Source organism: Ciconia boyciana, chromosome 27 (genome assembly GCF_034638445.1).
Source record: "Ciconia boyciana chromosome 27, ASM3463844v1, whole genome shotgun sequence".
NCBI lineage: Eukaryota > Metazoa > Chordata > Aves > Ciconiiformes > Ciconiidae > Ciconia > Ciconia boyciana.
In genome coordinates, this window is record NC_132960.1 from 1,749,672 (window position 1) to 1,763,394 (window position 13,723).

Sequence of the window (13,723 nt, forward strand, 5' to 3'; positions counted from 1 at the left end):
CAGGGCGCATGCGCGGGGTCGGAGTCGGGGGGGGGGCGGGGGACACGACACCTGCCCACTGCGGCCCCACGCGTGTCCCGGACCCCCCGACACACCCCCAGGGTGAGGTCAGGCGAGGGGGGGTCGTGAACGGCGTGGGGGGGACGGGACCCACTCGCCGGGGGCACCCACGGGGGGACGAGCCCCACCCGCACGTCTGGGTGTCGTTCCCCCCCCACACACCCCGGGGCGTGCGTGGGCGGGGGTGGGGCGGGGTGGGGGCCCATCCCCGTGGCAACCGCCCGCCCCCGCCCGGGCCGCACACGCGTGTCCCGACATGTGCGTGTGCACGCCCGCCTGTGCGCCTGCGCTGCGGGCCGGCGGCCGCGAGGCCGGAGCCGTGGGGACGCGCGTGGCGGGGGGACACGCGTGGCCGGGGACGCGCCGGGACACGTGAGTGCCCGCGGACACGCGTGGCGGGGGACACGCGTGTGACACACACACACACACACCCACCCCCACCCCCCGGCCTGCCCCACTTCTGCGCGGCGCCATTGGCTGGGCACGCGGGGGGGGGGGGAACGGACACGCGGGGACAACCCCACCGGGCCGCCGCCACCGGGACCCCCCGGGAGGGGTCGAGGCCGCGGGGGGGGGGGGGAGCGGGCGGCGGGTACCGGTACCCCTTGACCGACAGCCCCCCTCCCCACCCCCCGCCGCCGCAGGCCGGGCCGATGCTGCGGGCCCCGGGGCCGCTGGGGCCGCCCCCCGGCCGCCTCCTCCTGCCCGACGCCGCCGCCGCCGCCGCCGCCGCTGCCCTGCGGCTGCTGCCGCCGCTGCCCGGGGTGAGTCCGGGGGGAGCGGCCGGGGAGCCGCGGTGCGGCGGGCCGGGGGCCGCTACGGCGGCCGGGACGGGCCCTACGGTGGCCCCGCGGGGTCAGTACGGGGTCCCGGAGGGGGCGGCCCGGCCCGGTGCGGAGCGGCGGCGGGGAGCGGGGAAGGCCCACCCCCTCCCGGCCGCCGTACCGGACCCCCCCCCCAACCCCCCCCCACCCCGTACCGGCACCGGGCCGGGCCGCGCCGCCGCGCTCGGGGAAAGGGGGAGCCGGGGGGGGGACCGGGACCGGACCCCGGTCAGGGCCGCCGGGGCTGTGACGGGACCCGGGCGGGCGGGGGGCGGGCCGGCGGGCGGGGCCGGTCCCCGGGGTTTGGGCAGGGAGAGATTCCTGAGGCGCTACGGAACGGGGCGGGGGGGACCCGCGGGGCGCGGGGGGGCCGGGCCGGTTTGGGGGCGGGGGGGGGACACTGGGGGGGTGCGGGTGTTGCCCCCGGGCAGGGTGAGACCCCCCCCGCCCTGCGCCGCAGATGGAGCCGGTACCGAAGGCGGCGCTGGGGGCGGCGCTGGCCAAGCCCCGGCGCCCCGTGATCGCCTGCAGCGTCTGCCAGATCCGCTTCAACTCCGAGGTGGGGACCCCCCCCCGGGTGCCTGGGACCCCCCCCCGGGTGCTTGGGACCCCCCCGGGTTCTTGGGACCCCCCCGGGTGCTTGGGACCACCCCGGGTGCCTGGGACCCCCGTGTTCTTGGGACCCCCCCGGGTGCCTGGGACCCCCGGGTTCTTGGGACCCCCGGGTGCCTGGGACCCCCCGGGTGCCTGGGACCCCCAGGTTCTTGGGACCCCCTGGGTGCTTGTGACCTCCTCCCTGGGTGCTTGGGACCCCCCGGGTTCTTGGGGACCCCCGGGTGCTTGGGAACCCCCGGGTGCCTGGGACCCCCCCGGGTTCTTGGGGACCCCCGGGGCCTGGGACCCTCCCCGAGTTCTTGGCACCCCTCCCCGGGTTCCTGGGACCCTCCCCCAGGTGCTTGGGAACCCCCCGGGTTCTTGGGGACCCCCCCCCGGGTTCTTGGGACCCCCCCGGGGCCTGGGACCCCCCCGGGTGCCTGGGTTCTGCCCCGGTTTGGGGGGGCCGGCTCCGCCGCACCCCGGAGCTGGCTGTGCTTCCCATGGTGGGAGCCATGTTCTTGGGGTGGGGGACCCCAGGGGTGGGGGTCCCCATGGTGTCCCATGTCCCCGGAACTGGGGGTCCCCAGGTTGGGGGTCCTCAGGATGTCCCCTGTCCCCAGGGGTGGGGGCCCCCAGGGTGACCCTTGTCCCCAGGCTGGGGGTCCCCATGGCCCCAGAGTGGGGGTATCCAGGTTGGGGAGCCCTTGGGTGCCATGTCCCCAGGCTTGGGGGTCCCCGTGGTGACCCATGTCCCCAGGCCTGGGGGTCCCCAGGTTGGGGGTCCCCGTGGTGACCCATGTCCCCAGGCTTGGGGGTCTCCAGGATGTCCCATGTCCCCAGGGGTGGGGGCTCCCAGGGTGATGCTTGACCCCAGGTTGGGGGTCCCCATGGTGTCCCATGTCCCCAGGCTTGGGGGTCCCCAGGTTGGGGGTCCTCAGGATGTCCCCTGTCCCCAAGGGGTGGGGGCCCCCAGGGTGACCCTTGTCCCCAGGGTTGGGTGTCCCCAGGACGTCCCCTGTCCCCAGGGGTGGGTGGGGCGTTCACGAGGTGCCACGACCCCAAAGTGTGTGTGTGTGGGGGGGGTGTCTCTGGGGTGCCACAGTGTCCCCGGGGGGGTGACGCGGTGTCCCCGCGGTGTCCCCAGAGCCAGGCGGCAGCACACTACCAGGGCAACCGGCACGCGCGGCGCCTGAAGGGGCTGGAGGCCGCCCGCGCCCGCCGCGGGGGGGACACCGGGGACCCCCAGGACCCCCCCGGCCCCGCGCCCACCCCGGCCGGGGAGACGACCGACCGCACAGGTGGGTGCCAGCACCCTGGGGTGTCCCCGTGACACCCCCGGACGCCTGGGTGTCGTGTGTGTGTCCCCCCCCCGTGCCCCCTGCCGCCCCAGGCAGGGGTCGCGGGGGTTCCCCGTTAACCCCCCTCCGTGGCGGCAGGCGAGCAGCCCCCCGCACCCGCAGCCCCCGGCGCCCCCGGGCCTCCCTCACCCCCCGCTCCCCCCCCGGCTGTGGCCGTGGAGGCAGGGGGGGGGGCGCTGAGGGGGCCGGAGGAGGAGGAGGAGGAGAAGGCGAAGGCCAAGCGGCTGCTGTACTGCGCCCTCTGCAAGGTGGCCGTCAACTCCCTCTCGCAGCTGGAGGCGCACAACAAAGGTGGGGGACGGGGGGGACACGGGGGGGACACAGGGACATGGGGGGCAGGGGGGATGGGGAGGGTCTGGGGGCACGGGGACACGAGGGACGGGGGACACGGGGGTGGGGGGAACATCGAGGGGTACAGGGATGGACATCAAGTGGCGTTGGGGGACACGGGGGGGGGACAGGGGTCCTATGGGTGCAGGGGCACCCGGGGGGGGTCTGGGGGACACGAGGGACGTGGGGACACGAGGGACGTGGGGACACGGGGGGTGGGGACTCTGGGTGACACTGAGAGGGTACAAGGATGGACACCAAGTGGCATTAGGGGACACTGGGGGGGACAGGGGTCCTATGGGTGCAGGGGCACCCGGGGGGGTCTGGGGGACACGAGGGACGTGGGGACACGGGGGGGACACGACACTCTGGGTGACATTGAGGGGGTACAGGGATGGACACCAAGTGGCATTAGGGGACACTGAGGGGGGGACAGGGGTCCTATGGGTGCAGGGGCACCCGGGGGGGGTCTGGGGTGCACACAGGAGGCTCTGTGGGTGCAGGGCGTCCTGGGGGTACCCACGGGGGGGGGGGGGTGTCTCTGGGTGCAGGGGGGGTCGCGGGGCGCAGGGTGACACCCCCCCGCGTGCGCAGGGACGAAGCACAAGACGCTGGTGGAGGCGCGCAGCGGGCTGGGACCCATCCGCGCCTTCCCGCGGCTGGGGGGGGCTGCGGGGACCCCCCCGGCCGAGGCCCCCGAGCGCTCCTTCCACTGCCAGATCTGCAACGTCCGCCTCAACTCCGAGCTGCAGCTCAAGCAGGTACCCGGCCCCCCCAAAGCTCCCCCAGGGACCCCAAAGCTCCCCCGGGACCCCAAACCTTCCCCAATCCCCTTGGGACCTCCAAGGACCTCCTGGGACCCCTCAAACCCTCTTGGGACCCCCAAACCCCTCTGAGATACCTCCAGGACCTTCTAAACCCTCCTGAGACCCCCCAGACCCTCTTGGGACCCCCCAGACCCTCTTGGGACCCCTCAAACCCTCTTGGGACCCCCCAGACCCCCAAACCCCTCTGAGATACCTCCAGGACCTTCTAAACCCTCTTGGGACCCCCCTCAGACCCTCTTGGGACCCCCCAGACCCCCAAACCCCTCTGAGATACCTCTAGGACCTTCTAAACCCTCCTGAGACCCCCCAGACCCTCTTGGGACCCCTCAAACCCTCTTGGGACCCCCCAGACCCCCAAACCCCTCTGAGATACCTCCAGGACCTTCTAAACCCTCCTGAGACCCCCCCCCAGACCCTCTTGGGACCCCTCAAACCCTCTTGGGACCCCCCCAGACCCCCAAACCCCTCTGAGATACCTCCAGGACCTTCTAAACCCTCTTGGGACCCCCCTCAGACCCTCTTGGGACCCCCCAGACCCCCAAACCCCTCTGAGATACCTCCAGGACCTTCTAAACCCTCCCAAGTCGTCCCCCCCAACCCTCATGGGACCCCCAAACCCTCTTGGGACCCCCCAAACCCTTCTGAGATACCTCCAGGACCTTCTAAACCCTCCCGAGACCCCCCCAGACCCTCCTGGGACTCCCCAAACCCTCCTGAGCCCCTTGGGACTCCCAAGGACCCTATGGGACTCCACAAACCATCCTGAGATCCCAGCCCCCCCCCCAAATGCTTTTGGGACCCCCGGAGCCCCCCAGGAGGACACCCCCCACCTCTCCATACGCCTGGGTCCCCGCTCAGCCCCCCCTTGTCCCCCCCCCAGCACATCTCCAGCCGGCGGCACCGGGACGGCGTGGCCGGAAAACCCAACCCGCTGCTGAGCCGCCACAAGAAGCCCCGGACCCCCCCGGAGCTGGTGAGTGGGGGGGGCGGGGGGGGGTCAGGGTGTCTATAGATCTATAGGGTGTCCTGGGGCACCCTATGGGGTAAGGGGGGTGCCTAAGGGCAGCTGTGGGGTGTCCTGGGGTTGCCCTGTGGGGCAGGGGGGGTGACCTGGGGATACCTAGAGGATGCTTGGGGGTGTGCTGTGGGGCAGGGGGAGCTCAGGGGTCTCTATAGGGTGCTCAGGGGTCTCTATAGGGTGTCCTGGCGGCAGGGGGTGCTCCAGGGTGTCTCAGTGGGTGTCTCATGGGACGGGGCAGGGGCGGGGTGTGTGTATAGGGTGCCTGAGCGTATATATGGGGTGCCCCATGGGGCAGGCAGGGTACCTATAGGGTTCTGGAGGGTGCTGTGTGGGGCAGGGGGACACCCAGGGGTCTCTATAGGGTGCTCAGGGGTCTCTATAGGGTGTCCTGGAGGCAGGGGGTTCTCCAGGGTGTCTCAGTGGGTGTCTCATGGGATGGGGTGCAGGCTGGGTGTATCTATAGGGTGCCTGAGCCTATAGATGTGCATACACACATCTATAGGGTGTGTGTATAGGGTGCCTGAGCGTATCTATGGGGTGCTGGATGGGGCAGGGGGGCCCTTGGGGTACCTATAGGGTGCCACGGGGTGCCCTGTGGGGTAGGGGGATGCCCAGGGGTAGCTATGGGGTGCTAAGGGGTCTCTATAGGGTGTCCTGAAGGGACTCTGGAGGCAGGGGCTGCCCCATGGCAGGGGGGGGCCTTGGGGTACCTATAGGGTGCTGGGGGGTTTCTCTGTGGGTGCTCCACAGGGTGGTGGCAGGGCTAGGGGTATCTATAGGGTGCTTGGGGGTCCTATAGGGTGACTGGGGATATCTCAGTGCGTGCTCCATGGGGCAAGGGGCCCGAGGCTGTCTATAGGGAGCCCTATGGGGCAGAGGGGGGGCCCTTGGGGTACCTATAGGTACCTATAGGGCGCTGGGGTGCCACCCCTGTCCCTGCCCCCCCCTCCCCCCCCGCAGGCACCGCTGCCCTTCCCCAAGGAGCTGCCGAAGGCGCGGGGGGGGGGGGGGCTGCTGCCGCCCCCCCTGGCCCTGGCCGCCGCCGCCGCCGCCATGGCCGCCCCCCCGCTGGCCCTGCGCCCCCCCGGCCCCCCTCCTGCCCGGCCCCCCTGGCCCCCGCCCTGCTACGCCCCGCCCCCGGGCCCCTGCGCCCCGCCCACGCCCCCTCCTCTTCTCCCCTACTGACCGACCCCCCCGGCAACCGTCGCCTGGCAACCGTCGCCCGGCAACCACCTGGCAACCGGTACCCAACCATCACCCGGGCCCGCCCGCCGGCGGCTGTTACCTGGCAACCGTTACCCGGCAACTGCAACCAGCAACCACCCGGCAACTCCCCGGCACAACCCAGCGACCGTTGCCGTGGTTACCTGGCAACAGCACCCGCCCACCGCCCCACAATGGTTGCCAGGCAACGGTTGCCTAGCAACCAGCCACCAATGGTTACCCAGCAACGGTTACCCAGCAAAGGAACCCGGCAACACTCCCCTGGCAACGGTTACCTGGCAACGAGACCCTCCCACCCAGCAACCTGCCTGGCAACAGTTACCTGGCAACCCACCTAGCAACCTGCCTGGCAACCCCCCCTAGCAACGGTTACCCAGCAACCTGCCTGACAATGGTTACCTGGCAACAGGACCGGCATCCTGCCTGGCAACAGGCACCCACCCATGGTTACCCCGCAACCCTCTGAGCAGCGGTTGCCTGGCAACCAGGAGATGTTTACCTAGCAACGGGACCCAGCAGCAGTTGCCTGGCAACGGGACTGGGCCCCCCCCACGCCCAGCAACGGTTACCTGGCAACGCAACCCTGCAATTGCACCTGGCAACGGTTACCTAGCAACCGTGCCCATCAGCGATACCTGGCAACGGGACCCAGCAACGATGACCTGACAATGGTTACCCGGCAACGGGACCTGGCAACCGCACACGGCAACGGTACACGGCAACGGGACCCGGTGACGGTTGCCTAGCAACCGTGTCCGGCATCCGCACCTGACAAAGGGACCCGGCAACGGACCCCGGCGACGGTACCCGGCAACAGCGCTCGGCGACGGCACCTAGCAACGGCACCTGGTAACGGCACCTAGCAACCGATTCCGGCAACCATCCCTAGCAACCGGCTGCACCCAGGAGCTGCGCCTAGCAACCGTCCCTGGCAACCGTCTCCTAGCAACAGCCCCCCCACCCCCGCCCCCCCCAGCTGCTTTCTGGGCTCAGCGATTCTTTTTTAACTGGAATTGGGATATTTGGCAGGAAAACGATGAGCCCCCCCACCCCCCGCCCCCACTGCACAACTCCCGTGGGGACGGGGACCCCCAGCACCCTGGGGTGGGGTGGGGGGGTCCGGGGGTGGGGGGGTCCCCAGCACCCACCCACCCACCTCCCGGCACCTCAGGGATCCGCTAAGCAATCAGTGATGGCTCGCAGGGAAGGGAGCCCCCCCCACCCCGGGGGGCGTCACCACCCAAGGGTGTCCACCCCACCCCCAAGGGTGCCCCCCCCCACCCAAGGGTGCCCCCCCAAGCCATGACCTCTTGCACTGAGGGCAGCGAGCCCTGCACACACCCGGGGCGGGGGGGGGAGCACCCATCACCCCCCACCTCGGGGTCCCCATCCGGGCCCAGCCCATTGCAATAATGGGGGGGGGCCGGGGCACCCCCCACCCTGTAAATAGCGCCTGCCCCTCGCCCCACAGCCCCCCCCCCCCCGGTACTGCCCCGTCACTGTGCCCCCCCCGTCCTTAGTGCCCCCACTATCACTGTGCCCCCCCAAACCCAGCCCCCATCACTGTGACCCCCGCAAACCCAGCCCCTCCTCAGTGACCCCCCCCAAACCCAGGCCCCCATCAGTGACCCCCATCCTTATCACCCCCTGCTATCACTGTGCCCCCCAAACCCAGCCCCCCATCACTGTGCCCCCCAAACCCAGCACCCCCATCACTGTGACCCCCCACCCTTATCACCCCCTGCTATCACTGTGCCCCCCCCGTTTATCACTACAGGGCCCCCACACACTTGGCACTGCCCCCATCCCTATCACCCCACAATTTGCACTGTGCCCCCCCCAAAACCCCCTTGCCCTGCCCCCCACTGCACACCCCACCCTCTTTATTGCCCCCCCACTTGACACTGGCCCCCACTTTCTTGGTGCCCCCCCCCGTCAATACTGTGATTTAAGCAAAGCAATAGCAGGCAAGGGGGGGGGCGGGGTTTGGGGGGGGCACGGAGCCCTGGTACCCTCCCCGCATCCGCCTGTCCCCATGTCCCCCCCGGCTTTGCCCCAAAAAATGGCGGGGTTTGAGCCCGGGGTCTCATGTTTGGGGGGGGGGGGCGAGGGGGGGGTGTCCCTGTGTCCCCAGCCCTGTCCCAGCGCACACGCGTGTCCCCATGCGTGTCCCCCCCCACGCACACATCCACGTGTGTCCCTTGTGTGTGCCCCCCCCCGCCGTGTCCCCTCTGTGCCTGTGTCCCTGCGGCCCCCACCCGCGCGTGTGTGTCCCCACGGGTGTCCCTGTCACCCTGGGGACCCCCACACACACACGGGGGGGGACACACACAAGAGACGAGGCGACACACGGGAATTGGGGGGGGTGCTGGCATGTTGGGGGGCCGGGGGGCCGGGGGGCCGCGCTAGCGCAGCAGCGACCACTTGATCTGCTCCTTTGCCGACTGCAGCACCTGTGGAGGGGGGCAGCGTCGGGCACGGGGCACCCATGGGTGGGGGGTCCAGAGGGGCACCCATGGGCACCAAGGTGGGGATGGGAGACGTGGGGAGCTGTCCCGGGGCGGGGGGGGGGGGTCACTGGGCCAGGGGCACCCGTGGGCATGGGGTGGGCACGTGGGGAGGGGTTGGGGGGAGCGCAGGTGGCACCGGGGGTGCAGGGGGACACCCAGGTGGCACTTGGGGACACCCGTGGGCACAGGCAGCTGGCCCAGTTGGGGGCTCAGAGGTGGGGGGGGACACACACGACACCGGTGGGGGGGTCCCGGGGGATGGGGCCCTACCTGCGAGACCGTCTGCTCCGTGAGGGGCACGTCCTCGCCCTGCGACACACGGAGGGAGGTGGGTGCCTGGGTGGGGGGCACCCATGGGCCCCCATCGCCCCCTCCATTCCTCACCCCCCCGCCCCCCAGCACGGCCTCCCCGTGTCCCCCCTGTGCCCGTGTCCCCCCCCGCCCCGTGTCCCCCCCCGTACCCGCACGGCCACGCGATGTACCACTTGCTGGGGGTCGCTCTCCAGGACGACACTGGGGGGGGGGGGGGGGGGAACAGAGACCCATCAGCACCCAGCACCCCCCCCCGTGGGGCCCGTGGGCACCCAGGGTGGGGGACAGACCCCGGGGGGGGACACACGGACACTCACCCACCGTCCACGATCTCGTCCACGGCCAGGAAGAGCCCCTCCATGTTCTCCAGCAGCGCCCGCTTCTCCACGTTCTTCCTGGGGGGGCCCTGCCCGCTCAGCACCCACAGCACCCCCCCCCCCCCACCTCGGCGATGGGACCCCCGCTCCAGGCACCCATGGCCCCCCCCAAGCGGCCCCCGGGATGTGCCTGCTGCGTCCCCCCCACCCGTGCCAGTGCCTGTTGGGGACCCCTGGAACCATGGGTGCCCCCCCCGGACCCTGGGTGCCACCCCCCAAAAATATGGGTGCCCCCAAGAACCACAGGGTGCCACCCCCCCAGGAATATGGGTGCCTCCAGGACCCTGTGTTCCACCCCTCAAAAATATGGGTGCCCCCCGGACCCTGGGTGCCACCCCCAGAAATATGGGTGTCCCCGAGAACCACGGGTGCCACCCCCCAAAAATATGGGTGCCACCCCCCAGAAATTTGGGTGCCCCCAGGACCACGGGTGCCCCCCAGAACTATGGGTGCCCCCAGGACACCGTGTGCCACCCCCCAGAAATATGGGTGCCCCCAGGACCACCCCCCAGAAATACGGGTGCCCCAAGAACCACGGGTGCCACCCCCAAAAATATGAGTGCCCCCAGGACTACAGGTGGCCCCCCAGGACCCACGGGTGCCCCCCCCAGGACCCTGTGTGCCACCCCCAGGAATATGGGTGCCCTCCCCGGACGCACGGGTGGCCCCCAGGACCCACAGGTGCCCCCCAGGACCCTGTGTGTCACCCCCAGGAATATGGGTGCCCCCAGGACCCACGGGTGCCCCCCGGACCCACAGGTGCCCCCAGGACCCACAGGTGCCCCCCAGGACCCTGTGTGCCACCCCCCCAGGAATATGGGTGCCCCCCAGACCACAGGGGGCCCCCAGGACCCACGGGTGCCCCCCGGACCCACAGGTGCCCCCCAGGACCCACGGGTGCCCCCCAGGACCCTGTGTGCCACCCTCCCAGGAATATGGGTGCCCCCAGGACCCACGGGTGCCCCCCAGACCCACAGGTGCCCCCAGGACCCACGGGTGCCCCCCGGACCCACAGGTGCCCCCAGGACCCACGGGTGCCCCCCCAGACCCACAGGGGGCCCCCCAGACCCACGGGTGCCCCCCCAGACCCACAGGGGGCCCCCAGGACCCACGGGTGCCCCCCTGGACCCACAGGTGCCCCCCTGGACCCACAGGTGCCCCCCAGGACCCACAGGTGCCCCCGGACCCACGGGTGCCCCCAGGACCCACGGGTGCCCCCGGACCCGTCGTACCGCAGCATCTGGCTGAGCGAGTCGAAGAGGCAGTTGAGGACGGCCGTGAGCATCAGCTGGGGGACGGCAGGGTCACGCGGTGACACCGCCAGACGGGGCACCCCGCGGTGACACCCCCCCCCCGGGCCTGGTGGCACCTTCTGTGTCCCCTCCCCGTCCTGGGACCTTTCCCTGTGTCCCCCGCTACCCCCGAGGTGCCCCCCCTCCCTCCCCTGTTATCCCTCCACGTCCCTAGCCTGCCGTCCCCTGTTGTCCGCAACCCACCACCCCTGGGTGTCCCCCAATGCACCCCCCCCACCCCGACACCCCCGGGCGTCCCCCTTCTGTCACCCCCGGGTGTCCCCAGCCACCTCGTTCTCGTGGGAGCTGCCGATGACGTAGAAGTAGAGGTCGATGCTGCTCTTGTAGACGACGGTCAGCCCCTCCAGCAGCGCGATCTCGCCTGCGGACACGGCCTGGCGTCACCCCCGCGGGACCCCCCACGGCCCCGCTGCCCCGGGGGGGGTGGCGCCACCCCCCCCTCCGGGTGACACACACACGCACACACGTGTCCCCGTCCCCGAAACACGCACTGTCGGTGCGGTGGGTCTTGTTGAAGATGTTCTTCTCGAAGGCTTTCTGCTCCTTGGCGCTGGGGTACGTGTCGTCGTAGTACTGCGGGGACGGTGGCACTTGGGGACCTGGGCCACCCCCGCCCCCCGGCCCCAAGGAGTCCCCGCGACCCTGCTCCGGGCCACCAACCCTGTCCCCACGCCCCCGTGCCACCGAACGTCCCCTCGTCCACGCCGCGTGCCACCCCAACGTGCCCCTCGTGGCCTCCGTGTCCCTGTCCTGTCTCGTGTCCCAGCCCTCCCGGTGTCACCGAGCGTCCCCACGTCTGTGCCCCCCTGTCCTCACATCTCCCTGGGGCGGTGTCCCCATCCCTGTCCCCGGCACGTCACCGTCACCCCCGCACGCCCCTCACCTTGGCGAAGAGCCGGTCGCCATCGTTGTCCAAGATGATGACGGCTTTGACGGTGTAGAGGGACGGCTCCTGTGGGGACACGGCCACCGTCACCCCGCTGCCACCCCCTTCCCGGGGACAGGGCCACCCCTAGCCCAGCAAGGGGGGACACCCTGTGTCACCGCACCGCGCCCCCGTCACCCAAATACCGCCTCGGTGGCACCGAGGACACCGGGAAGGAGCCTGCGTCCGGCACCCTCGTCCCGGCGAGGGGGTCCTGGGCGGTGGCCGCTGCACGGCCAGGCCGGGGGGGTCCCTGTCCCCGTCCCTGTCCCTGTCCCCATCCCTGTCCCCGTCCCCGTCCCTGTCCCCGTCGATCCGGGTGCTCCCAAGCTCCCGGGACCAAGTTCTGTGATGCACTGACTGCCCGTAGCCACAGCCGGAGTGTAGGACAGAACCTCGCCCCGGGCGCTGCCAGGCCACCGACGGCCACCGACGGCCACCACCGACGGCCACCACCGACGGCCACCACCGACGGCCACCGCCACCCCCAGCCCCAGCAGCGACCCAGCGGGCAGCGCGGGTGGGGACCCTCACCCGCCGCCCTGCGAGCTGTCACCCCGCAGGCAGGGCAAGGCCACCGGGGGGGGGGGGGGGGGGGGCACTGCCACCCCCAAGGGCAGGGAGAAGCCCCCCCACCTACCCCCGTGCACCCTGGCGTGTGCCCCCCCATTGACCCCCCCACTGCCCCCCATTTCCCCCACTGCCCCCCATTTACTCCCTTTGCCCCCATTGACCCCCCACTGCCCCCCATTTACCTCCATGGCACCCTGGCATTTGCCCCCCATTTCCCCCACTGCCCCCATTTACTCCCAGTGCCCCCCTGCCATTCACCCCCCACGCTGCCCCCATTTACCCCCACTGCCCCCCACTTACCCACTGCCCCCCATTTACCCCCTCACTACCCCCCGTTCACCCCATTGCCCCCCATTCCCCCCACTGGCACCCCCCACTCACCCCACTGCCCCCCGCCCCCCATTCCCCCGCCGGCACCCCCTTACCCCACTGCCCCCCTTACCCCCCATTGCCCCCACCTACCCCAGCTGCCGCCCCCATTTACCGCCCCGCTGCCCCCACGTTCCCCCTCGCCCCCATCCGCTCCCGTTTGCCCCCCGCCCCCGCCGCCCCCGGCCCCGCCGCCCCCTACCAGGATCAGCGCCTCCATTTTGCGCTCGCCGCTGCCGACGTGGAGCCGGAAGAGCGGCCGCCGCTCATTGGCTGCTCGGATGCCAATCACGCCGCCGAGCACCGCCCCGCCGGGCTGACTGGACGAGCCCGGGCCAGATCCGACCAATCGCTGCGCGTCAGCGCTCGGAGGGCGGGCCGGCCTTTCCCGCCCTTCTTGAGGCGGACGCTGATTGGAGGCGCGTCCCGTCCGTCATCGCCGCGCCGCACTCCCGGAAGCTTAGGGGCGGTGCAGTTCCCATGGTGACCAGGGAAGCGCTGACGTAACCCCTTTGCCGGTTTCATTCTGTGGTTGGCTGGCTCGCCAACCACATGACCGGAAGCGTTTCCCTTTCAGTGCTTGGCCACACCCCTAGTAGGGTCACGACCCCCTGATGGGCGGGGTTACCGGTGACCTTTGGCTTCTCTGGGTCGGGTCAGGGATCGGGAGGGGACAGGGGGACATGGGGGACACGGGGGACACAAGGGACGTGGGGGGCCATGAGGGACATGGGGGTGTAGGGGACCCGGGGGACGCAGGGGACGGGGGGACTGTAGGGGACACGAGGGGACATGGGGGCCATGGGAGATGTGGGGGCCGTGGCCACGGGGACATGAGGGGACATGGGGGACTGTGGGGACCCGGGGGATGCAGGGGGACGTGGGGGGACACATGAGATATGGGGGGACACGTGGGGGTGTGGGGGGACACGGGAGATGTGGGGGGGACGTGGACACGGGGACATGAGGGGGTGCAGGGGGACACGGGGGACCGTGGGGGCCACGGGGACAGGCAGGGGCAGGGACCCCCGCGAGGGGGGTGACGCCGGCCCTCGGGGTGCCACCGGCGGTGCCACCGGCGGGGGACGGCGCGCCCGGACGCC

General features: G+C 71.5%; 2 protein-coding genes across 4 annotated transcripts in view; one reads left to right on the top strand and one right to left on the bottom strand.

Moving 5' to 3' along the window:
- COPZ1 (COPI coat complex subunit zeta 1) overlaps positions 1-12,948 on the bottom strand; it is a 41,356-nt gene extending 28,408 nt beyond the window's left edge. The window contains exons 1-10 of one of the 3 annotated variants that reach the window (XM_072847199.1): positions 12,823-12,948; positions 11,637-11,705; positions 11,245-11,326; positions 11,023-11,114; positions 10,673-10,728; positions 9,381-9,458; positions 9,213-9,264; positions 9,022-9,060; positions 8,636-8,694; positions 1,247-1,258 (exon numbers count right to left, since the gene is read on the bottom strand). In XM_072847199.1, coding sequence (XP_072703300.1) covers positions 8,647-8,694; positions 9,022-9,060; positions 9,213-9,264; positions 9,381-9,458; positions 10,673-10,728; positions 11,023-11,114; positions 11,245-11,326; positions 11,637-11,705; positions 12,823-12,840 — 534 coding nt within the window. In that variant the 5' untranslated portion in view covers positions 12,841-12,948 and the 3' untranslated portion in view covers positions 1,247-1,258; positions 8,636-8,646. Of the gene's footprint in view, positions 1-1,246; positions 1,259-8,597; positions 8,695-9,021; positions 9,061-9,212; positions 9,265-9,380; positions 9,459-10,672; positions 10,729-11,022; positions 11,115-11,244; positions 11,327-11,636; positions 11,706-12,822 lie in introns of those variants that run through there. The other 2 variants (XM_072847198.1, XM_072847197.1) reach the window with 2 other exon arrangements.
- On the top strand, positions 337-5,023 carry ZNF385A (zinc finger protein 385A). Its single transcript, XM_072847195.1, has 7 exons — positions 337-432; positions 705-824; positions 1,345-1,443; positions 2,626-2,779; positions 2,918-3,130; positions 3,764-3,930; positions 4,877-5,023. Exons 2-7 carry the CDS (start codon positions 714-716, stop codon positions 5,006-5,008), a joined length of 876 nt encoding a protein of 291 aa, XP_072703296.1. The 5' UTR covers positions 337-432; positions 705-713; the 3' UTR covers positions 5,009-5,023.
- Positions 12,949-13,723: the final 775 nt, after the last annotated feature.